At 32.2% G+C, this 11,134-nt stretch overlaps 1 protein-coding gene across 2 annotated transcripts; it reads right to left on the bottom strand.

Annotated features, from left to right (window-relative positions):
• Positions 1 to 3,415: 3,415 nt before the first annotated feature.
• Positions 3,416 to 9,637, bottom strand: LOC108560205 (the record flags this gene model as incomplete). 2 transcript variants are annotated; one of them, XM_017917660.1, is given in 4 exon segments in its annotated part: positions 3,416 to 3,785; positions 3,900 to 4,094; positions 4,153 to 4,289; positions 9,471 to 9,637. In XM_017917660.1, coding segments are annotated over 4 exon segments (615 nt in total), but the record flags the coding sequence as incomplete, so codon positions are not given.
• Positions 9,638 to 11,134: the final 1,497 nt, after the last annotated feature.

The raw sequence follows: 11,134 nt of genomic DNA, 5'->3' as shown, positions 1-11,134 counted from the left end.
AATGAAACACTAGGTAAAGTAGGCATAGTCATAATTATTTACAGTTTCTTAATGGAAACAATAGACTTAGTGTTACTTTTGTAAATTAGTAGTAATCCTGTATTCGAGATATAATAAAAAAAAGTACATAAACTTACAAGAATGGCAGTGCTTGAATTTCCTCTCGTGTATTATCATATTCTTAGATATCAATTATAGTTATGTAACATACCAATGCGCAAATTCAACACGAATCATACATCTTTTTTTTTATCTTTGGATCGGATTTGATTAATATAAAATAAGGTACTCAAATTCGTTGTAGATAAATTAACTTAAATATTGTCGGTCTCAGCTACATTTAAATGAATGATGCATCAAAATAAAAGTGAATATACACGAATGTAATGAAATCAAAAAAATAATGTAAACTTCAAAACATAACTTGACGAAAGAAAATTATATAAGGTTCTTAAGAAGAAATAATTAGTAAATGCAAGTTAATTGAGTAAAATCATTAAAAAAAACGAAATTAATATTAAAAATGTGTTCAACAAAAATTCACATAATTTTTTGTTGTTTTGCCTAACCTAATTATTGCTTTAGTTTAATTAAAATCTAGGCAAAAAGCTGAATGAAACTAACCAATTACTATAATAATTTCTATAGCAAATCATAATTAATACGTGACTTACATAATTAATTATTGCTGAAGGTTAATTAATATCTAATAAATAAACTGGATTATATTAACTTAAGACTGCATATAGCAAAATACATTGAATATTTGACTGACTAAACTAATTATTGCTTTGGATTCATTAATATTTAAAAAAGAAGCTAATTTATTCTAATTATGTAACGAACTATGTAAATTGCTATGATAATCAAATTTGAAACTAATTAATGAAAAACGAGATCAGCTGAATTTTACTATTGCTTTGGTTTTATTAAAATCTATGCAAACAAATGCAGAATAAAATTTTGAAAAATTAAATGGAAATAAATTTAAAAAAAATTAGCAAATAACAATTAATATGTGCATTATATAATCGAATTGTTTTAAATATTAAAATTTGTGCAAAAGTATTGTAATTATACAACCAAAATTTGCGAAGTCAATTGAAACCTGCATAAGTAAAATCTATTTTATAGACTTATAGGTTACCTATATTAGATATAGATGACCAAATATATTGTGTAATGATTGTCAGCAGTTATTGCTTTTTGCCACATAGCGTAGTTAAGCGTATAGTGCTTTTCGTTACACTGAATATTAAATTAACCATAAAAAACAAATAATTAACTAAATCTACACTAGACTAAACTATACTAGACTAGAATTCAATTTTGCCGCTTTAATTGCTGTAATTAATGTATTAAAATCATTAAGTGTGACTCGAAATAGAAAAATAAATTTAGGTAAATAAATTGAAAATCTGAATTTTGACTGATAAAATTAAGAAAGTCTGAAAGTCTGTAAAATATAAGTTTGTGGAATTGTTATTTATTGAACCAGAAACAAAATTGAAACTATTTCTATCGTATTTATTATATTGGAATTAGCTTAATTCTTAAACCTAAACTTAATCTTATATGAGTAATAGGCGAAATGAATAAAAAATCTTTATGAAATTTTGTTGTTCTTAATTATCTTACTTTTTAATAATCTTAATTGCCTATTAACTCTTAAATTTAGTTGAATCACAGTTATTTAATAAGAAAACAAGGATAATTATTCGACACAAAATGTAAGATTTTTTTGTAATATAAATTGTTAAATGTCGAAAATCAATGTACTTTTTAATAGAATTAATTTATAAGTGAATAGTTAAATAATTATCAATTAGGAGCGAGTAATTAATCCGTACAACGTAAGTGAAATGTTTGAATATAGAAGGAATCAAGTGCAGTAATTCGAATTCAGGTGTAATTAAATTTAATCCTTATTATCTAATGAGGTAATGTTAAATGTAAGGTTAAAAATAACCAAGTGTTCAATGATAAAGCGTATTTGGGACTTATGGGCTAGTTGGTGTTAGACTTACAGTGATTTGCCTTAAATTAGTTGTTGTAATAACCAATAATAAATACTGGGATTTAGTGCAAGGAAATCAAAGGCATCAATAATTATCCAAGTCTATTTTCCCTGAAAGAATCAAGTAAATAAATATATTTTTGAACTGATTTACTTGGCCTATCTGTTCACAGTCTTAACGCTCTCTAAACCGTAATATTATGAAACAAAAAAGAACACACATTGGATAAAATAAGTACGTTAATAAAAATATGAGAATTATAAGTATTAACTGGGATCATTAACATCAAGTACAATCATATCGAAATCTTAATTGAAAAAATATACGTAATTTTTCTTTTAAGAAATATTGAATAGTTGGTTATTTGAAAGAAATCACCTGGAAACTTAATCGTCCTGACACTTGTACAGCTTAAAGGGGCATAAAGCTAAACTGGATTAAACAAGTATAAAAGCGGTAAGATAATCTCTCGCATTCGCATCTCCCCCATTAAGATTCTTTTCATAAAGAATCCATCATTAATAAGAAATTCTAATTAAGTAACTTCTTTTTATTTATTAAAATTTTGATTTTATATTAATATAATCTAATGTTTATTTCTTTAGATAATATTTGGTTCTTTTTATATTTAAATTCGGGTTTCCTTAAACCAATTGTGTTAAAAATAAATTTTAATTTTCATACTCTGACTTAGTTACTATTACCCTTTTAATTGCTTTATATTAATTAGAGATGTTAACTAATTTATTGATATAGTTATCTATATAGTTTCATGGCTTTCCATTTAAGTTGCCAGTAAACAAAACTCAACTTCAGAGAAGAGATGTAACGAGTTTCAGATAGATTTGGATAAGCGGTATCAATGGGAAATGTCAATCAAATCCTGAACAAAGTACGTGGCTTTACCAGTTTATCCAAGGTGCGTTACTTTACGTTACATTTATCTGGCAATGGAAGGAAAGTACCATTATGCTTGAATCATACGTTAAGCATTAGATTGAAAGTGCTTGTATTATTTAAGTTATAGTCTAGAATATTTAATTTATGACTTGTGTTCATGTTTGCTCTTGAAATTTGCCAATTTGTATGTATGATCCGCTTGCGTAGAGTAAATAATAATCTATATGTGCATTATATAGCGTTTGTTATTGTGAAAACAACACCGATTTAACGACTACTTTCTAACACCTAATTCCTATTTGCTACACTTAAATACTGGTTATCCATATAATAAGATAGAGTCGTTTTCCGTAATAATCCCCCATGAATATTGTATTTACGTGTTGGTATGGTGGTGTTGGCGGAGCGCGATCGACAGGTGGTTGGCATCAAACGAGTATGGTTGTAATTCCTTGAATTGGGTACAAAAACGAAAACAAAACGCTTTGGTTGATTGATCTATTAGATTGGCTCAACAATTTCGCTAACAGAAACAAAGAAGAAGAGAAAGAATACGATAATGTAATCGTGATTTCTTTACAGGAAGTGTCGCAATGGGATCGGGGATTCGGTGTCCGTGGGTTATGGGTGTGTATGCCTATCGGCGGATCTGGTTTTTGAATACCTGGGGGACCTTCGCGCGCACTTGGTCATGGACCTTATTCACGAGTGTTCGAATCGCTCGTCTGGACCTCCGGATCCACCTTCGAGGTCAGATGTAGTTCTGTCGGCTTACGCAGCAGAAGAAGCTCATCGTGCAGACAGACTCCTCTCCTGTTCGATCCGTCCATGGGGCTGCTGCATTCTCCGTCAACGCTTCCGCACGCTCTGTAACATAAATGGTAACATTTCCTACTTTCAGAAGAATCCTTCTAAGTTGCTATTTTAGAATCATTTTTTCAAGCTATTCACGATTTGTAAATTATATAAAATAATATTCACCCATGTCCTGTTCTTGCTCTGGCATGAACTCCTGCATCTCCGCCAGAAGCCGTTCGATCTCTCTGATGTCTTTTGACACGCTGAACACCTCTTCGACGTTGAAGTCTGGAGCTAGTTGCTTGCACAGCAGGATCTGCGTTATGACATTCCCGAAGTTCGATGGACCGGCTCTCGTTTCTATGATGACAACAAGAACTGAGGATTATTTTAGAACGTATATTTTCGTGGAGGCAATCCGAAATGCTGATATTACCGAAGTATTCCGCCATGTCCATCGGAATTAACTGAACTAAATGAAGACATTTTTCCAGTTCCCTCCAGAACATCTGAACCATGAAGAAGAACAGCACCAGGTTCTGACAGTCCACCGGAATTCCGGTTGCGTAGACGCTACAACAAATCGGATTACAGACGATTAATGCTAATTCCATCACTATTAAATCTTCAAATCTACACGATTCAATTAATAATGCGATTATCGATCTATGATTAACACAACTCCGCGAATTCTAATGTTTCACCTTTGAATTAATATAAAATTGATGATCACTTTAAACAATTCATGTTTTAATAATCAGCTTAATTATGAAAATAACATCAAAGAACAAGCTGTTAATGTTATTAATATTCGCATCTTTATTTGGAGTACGGTGGATTAATTAGCGATTTTCGCGGAGGATTAATTAAGTTTTCAAGGGTTTTCAGCAGCGGCACTTTTGTACTATAGTCTCGGGGGACGACGCGTGCATCCCTGATGAAGATCCGGAAGTGTTCCTTTGAACTCCTCAGAGGTAAACGTATTATTTACACGCTAATTAATTCCACCTGCAAGATCCCCGTCACTCATCGTCATCCTTGTCCTCTTCCACATCGCTTCTGCTCAGGTGTGGCTCTTAATTAGCGCTGCGAAACCCCGTCAAAGTTGCAACAACAGTTACGTAAGTAGCTTACCGGAAACGCGCGGATTCGTTTCGAGCTCTTAAATAATGGATGCCTGATCCTCTTTTCTGCGTCTCGTCCTGCCATCAACCCCACCAAACCCCCCGATCCCCTGACCGTCCGCACACACGAGATTCCATTTGCTTTTATTCGACGTCGCTTTCGGTAGCTCAGATCTCGTTAACTTCAACGTTTTATAGTCTACAAGAAGGGCAATTCCATTATTAGCACAAACTTTCAGAACTTATTTCATTTAGATTTCCTACTCGCAGTTTTCCCACTGAAACGACTAATTACTTCTTAATCCACACTTTCCAACTTCGTTATCTTCAAATCTTATTAATTATTAGTATCTGATGAATCAAAACCAATATGCGACTAATACTCAGATGTTTCAGCTACATTTCCTACCAAAATCCTCCATTAAATGGACTAGTTACTTCTTCATTTTTTGTATCAATACTTCCCTTTTTACATGGAAATCATTGAATATATTTTTCTTTTATAATTTTTTACTTTAATCATTACAATTGGAAATAGTACAATGAAACTAATTTGAAATTTACTAGCATTGAGTGAGTCCATTCAGCCATTTCCTTTATGGAGAGGCAACAAAGGATTGCGAAATAGAAAAATCTAAAGAAAAACGAACTGGGAATCATTAAAACTTATTTTCCCTCTGTTGCATAGCATAGCTTGATGTTAGCAAGAATAAAAAGTTTGTAATTACTGGGATTCCCTTTCATAAACTGTATTAATTATCATTATAATAAACATTAATTTTATGTAATAATAAACAACAAAGTTAATAAATTTAATATATAAATTTGCTCACTAAAATGTATGTCAAACCTATTGTAAAAGTGGTTCCAAGGCTAGATTTTAAAAAGAATGTTTGCATCACGAAAGCAGGGAATTTGTACCGGGTTTACCAACAAGTGACATAATTCCAACGAAAATAAAAAGAAAGAAAGCAATCCGTGCTGCGTGTTTACGTAATAGCTGGTCACGCGACGTGACCACCCGAAATTTTGACTTTTAACTTGAAAACGACAACAAAATCATTTGATTTAATTTATATTCAGTTAATTAATGTACTAATACATTATATTAATATAAATAGATTAAATAATTGGCTAAATTATGTATTACGTATTAATTTGTCATCATTTTAAAACATCCTCTGAATAGTTTGGCCGGGCAGCAAATATTTATGTTTTCTCGTGAAAGAGTTTGCAGTGCAAACCGGAGAATAAGAATATGAATTCTCCGGCGTTTTCCAAAGGGGATTCCCCTCTCAGTTTGCACACAGTATAGGAAACATTAAAAATGAAACAACACTGAGCCGCGTTACTGCTCACCCTTGTGAAGCGAGTTGACTTGATTAGTATAATTTCAATTAGGATAAATATTTAACGAGGGGTGAGACGAAAAAAATTTTTTTTTTGTTTGCATAAACGAAGGGAAAATTTTCGCTCCTGAATTATTGACGGTGAATTTATTTATGAAATCAGAAAATGTATCAGCGTGTATTGAAGCTGCATATCAGCGTGCGTTGCATCCGAGCAAGGGTTTTCCATCCGAGATGAGAGGTTTAATTCAATTGCATTAAGTTCACTTCACCTGTTCAGCAGAATAACTTACAAAATTGTACTTCGTTAGAGTTTCGGAGACTTTCTTTGCTCAAGCTCGAGAAGATGAAGTTCACAAAGAAAAGGTACATCTTCTTTATTTCTATCCTGCATGAGAAATTGATCAAAGCGGAGTAAATTTCCTTAAGAAAACCCTTTTTTCTTTCTTTATTATCCATATGTATCGTTCCGTTTGTAATTATTATTGTTTTTTTCCTTATTCTTTCAGGAATGTTCACCCTTTGTTACCGTTTTATAGGGGAAGTCAATTACCGTTATATTTCAGTTGTCAACTGCAGGTTTATTCGAAGATTTGTTTTCTTATTTCAAGCGGAAATAGACAAAAAAAAATATAAGAAACAACAGAAAACAATAAGTCTAAAGTAAATTTCAATTGAAAACTTGATTGATTGTAATTACATAATAGGTGTTTATTGAATGTAGTTTTTTTTTTATATAACGCAACAGCTAATTTCGAGCTACACGTTAATTCGAAGTCGAGTTGAGACTGTGCTGTTTTGCATACCGCACAGGGGAACCATTTGACATTTTTCCCCGGGTGCGCAATCTAAGCACGTGATCGCAAAATGTAATTTCCTTCTGGCACGATAACTTCCAGGTAAAATAGGGGAAGGCGAGAAGTGCAGTGCGAACGAAATACGAAATACCACCGATTTCTTCGGCGGTCAAACGTTGTTCTCGCAGCCGGAAAAGCTTTACATTTCCACATCCCCGATTCAGAAATTCCAATTCTGCATATATGTAGAGAACCGACGTAGCAGAGAAATACTCTGAATGTTTGTACTTTTTATTTTCTCCCTTATTCCTCTCAATACAACACGCTTCGTGTTGTTGGAACGAAACTGGGAGAACGAACCACCCAAGTTATCGAATTCGATATGTTATATAAATACACAATAGTAATGTAAAATTGGGGTTCTTCCATCCAGTATCTGGCTGCAAATAAATATCGAACTGCCTCTGGTATTTCTCAATTTCCACTCAAGTATTACAAATTATATTTAATAAATTTGTATTAAATTTCTTAATTTTTATACAAATTTGTTCATTTCCTATATAATTTTAGATATTAAATTCGGTTTTTGTAGATGAAATATACAGTAATTTTTCACTTAATTGCCAAATTGAATAGAAAAAAAGTAAATTATTGATCAAATTTAAAATTCAGATTGTCGTTTGTGTAGTGTTGTAATAGGTTGCTCGAAACTAAAACACTTAAAATTGCTTCTTGTTTTTTATGATGCTTTATATGAAATTGCTCTGCATTTGGCATTTCGAGAGCAGAAAGGAGCGTACTTGAAATGGTAACAAACAGAAAGTGATTTGCATGGCAAAAAAAAATACAGCAGCCAACGAATAAAACAAAACGTGAATGGGCTGCAATCTGACACGCGATCCTTCGAACCTAGCGGTACGAACACATATTTTCGTCGCTTGTTCTTTTCCAACTGGAGTCCTTACGTTAAGAAATTTTTTAAATTCTAGCGGAATTCATTTTAATGATCATAAAATCAATCGCTTATTACTGTTCATATAATTTCATTTAATAAATGAAGTTGTTCGTTGCGTAGTAAAACTTTTCGAATAAATCAAAAGATGAAGTAACTAATTTTTTTTAAACAAGTTAACCATTTGCGAATGATCCGCCCTATCCTTTACACGCGAAGCGTTACTAGTATTTTCAGTCGGAGCCGACAAAGCTTTGACATTAGTAGAGGTTGGTTTAATGAGACTACAGACATCCGTGAATTTCAGATTGTTCCCAAGAATTTAATATTTTGCTTTGCCACTTCCTCGAGCAATTCGCAAGTTATTTAATTTAAGTAAAAGCAAATTAAATTTTTGTCTTCGGTTCAATTACGTTGACGCATCTATAGCCAATATCAAGGATAGCAGACGCAATTACGTGTTCTGACTGGGACCTGTCCAGTGTCAAAAATGGATTTCAGGTGATGAGAAGCAAAGATTTCCAATATCCTCTAGCCTTAGTTTTCATCCTGCATGTAAACTCGACGACACCGTCTTCAGTGAAATCGATTCCCCACTATAATAACAACGTGATCTTGGTTTTCGCCGCGTGATTTATGAATCCTGATGTAAAAAAACATGATGTGAGTCAGCACCTAGAAATTATCCTTTCTTGTTTCGTGTATCTCACATAGACACATCCATAATCTCCTCCAATCCTCTAGTCCTATTATGGTTCCGAATGGTTTCCAGCGTGCGAATTGAGTTAATTGAGATGACGTTGATGTGGAAGAACCACAGGACAGAATTAATTTGCGAATGCGTCGGACCGCAGCCCATTTCGGCAAATGCATTTAATTGTCTGTCAATTGATGCTAAACTGACCAAACAATCTCGGCCCACGGACCATCCCATGAATGCATATTTGCATTGTTTCTCTTTCCACTTTCCAAATATTCCGGTCATTTTATATGTGTTGCTTATGAATGCGGAAGCCTAGATAAATGAAACCGAGATACTTATTCAATCCCGTCCTCAATCCATCTAGACTACCAGCATCCATTTATTTTTTGCAGATCATCACATCCTTCATTTACATCAATCCTCTTCTTGATTACCAATTTTAAACATAATATAATGAAATTAGATTTCCAATATTATACAACAGCCATAATTTTTTTAATTGTATTTAATTTTATATCCTAATAAAATGATATGAAAGAATAAATAAATTGGATTTGTTGTACATCAGGATTATCCATCCTATAATAAGTAACGGTATAGTTGATTGTAAACGGAATTACGTAAATCAGTATATTAACAATTTATTTCAGGAATCAATTTGTTTCTTGAAAACGCGAATAATATAAATTCAAATGTCTATTTGTTTCAGGGGTGGGCGAAAGGACAGTATTGTAATTGTGCGCATTTGTTTGGAATTCGTAGGCGTCGTTAATTCAGGACTCGGATCGGTGTACTGTGCGTCAATAGTCTTCGGAAAAAAAGGACTTACCTTTTGACGTGCGGCAAGAGAATAAGGGCCGCCTGTTTGCAGGACTCGACGCAGTGGCGTCTGGCTTTGCGGATCTTTTCTCGAAGCTCCGGCCCATCTCTGTGCCCTCCTATCTGAATCAGCAAGTCTCTGAAACTTGCCACTTGGCTGTTGACGTCAACGACAACCTGCGAAGCCCCCTTAATTAAAGTCTCTGGCATCAAAGCTAACACCTTTCGAATTGACAAAATAGACTCTCAGTTCGAGGCAATGAACTATGGAAACGCTACTCAATTTATGTGACTTAACCACTGATCACCAATTTACACTAAATTTAATTTTAGAAAACAATTAAAAAGTAATTAATCCCAATTTTTTGTTACATTTTAAAATGAATGAAATAAATATTCATATTTTTTTTTAAATAATTGAGTAAATAAATAATTTAAATTGTATTTTTTACGCTGCAATAAAGATTAGTAAGATAAATAATTAAATCTAATAAACTAATAAAACTGTATTTAATAAATTTCCTAATTTGGTCTACTTAACTAAACAAGTGCAAAAAAAGTGATTGAAATGCAAGAAGGTATAAATATATTTTAATCGGAATGTAATTATTTCAAAATCCTATTCAACTATAAATATATTTCTATTAACTATTCTATTACTTACCAATAGAAGTTTAAGACTCCTTGCTAATAATTAAATTTGCAATTTTTAGTTCTAATTGAAGAAAAATGTACATATTTAAATAAGAATCATGATTAAAAATCCACGATAAAATGTGGGATCGTGCAAAACAAAATTGAAAAAAAAATAAATATTAATTGTAAAGCTTTGGAAGGTGATCAGTGTTAAAAATATACATAAATCTTGAAAAAAAAAATGTTTCATCACGTCTCGTTTCCATATTTCTGCTCACCCCGCACGCTTTGCGTCACGTTTTTATATAACTTATCTGTTTATATAAATAGCGTAAGAGACATCTCCAAATAGTTCGTAAACAATACTGTAACTATTTTTTTTTTTGATATTTTGTTTTATCTATATTCTCTGTCTTTCGCACCCCTTAACAATTTGCAATTCCATATAGGTAATAGCTATTTTTTTTATTTTTAATTAAATTTCTGATTGGTCCATAGGATGGAGGGCGTCGTGAAATCACCAATCACGTATTCCGATTGGTCCAAATCGAGTGCGGAGTAGGAGCAAAGCTCCTCCCACCCGCAGAGTTTATTAATCATTATTTATAATTAACAGATTGCGTAGAAATGAATTTGTAATGATAATTAGCTCGTGGAAAAAATATTTTGAACTAAGCTGCTCATTATTAAATCAATGTTTAATTTTAACATTAATTAACAATTAAATTTAATTTATATTCGATACATTAATTACATCATAGTCGTCTTATTTTATATTTAGCATCATTACATTAAAATTTAATTAATTAGAAAAATCTTTGGTCAGAGTTTAACCAAAAACACTATCGAGCGAAGTCGTTCTGTCTTAAAAATATTAATTAATAAAAATAATATAACTTTAATCAATACGACAATTATTTTATAATATATATTTCTCTTTCTCTTTTTTTAAATAACATAGCTGAAAAATTAGATTTCGTTGGGCGTTTGGAAGAAAATTAATATTATCAAGATGCACAACATGTAATAGCATTTACG

The sequence above is a fragment of the Nicrophorus vespilloides genome, unplaced genomic scaffold, assembly GCF_001412225.1.
Source record: "Nicrophorus vespilloides isolate i.1.1-1 unplaced genomic scaffold, Nicve_v1.0, whole genome shotgun sequence".
In the NCBI taxonomy this organism is placed as follows: domain Eukaryota; kingdom Metazoa; phylum Arthropoda; class Insecta; order Coleoptera; family Silphidae; genus Nicrophorus; species Nicrophorus vespilloides.
This window is presented reverse-complemented; position numbering and strand designations above follow the sequence as displayed.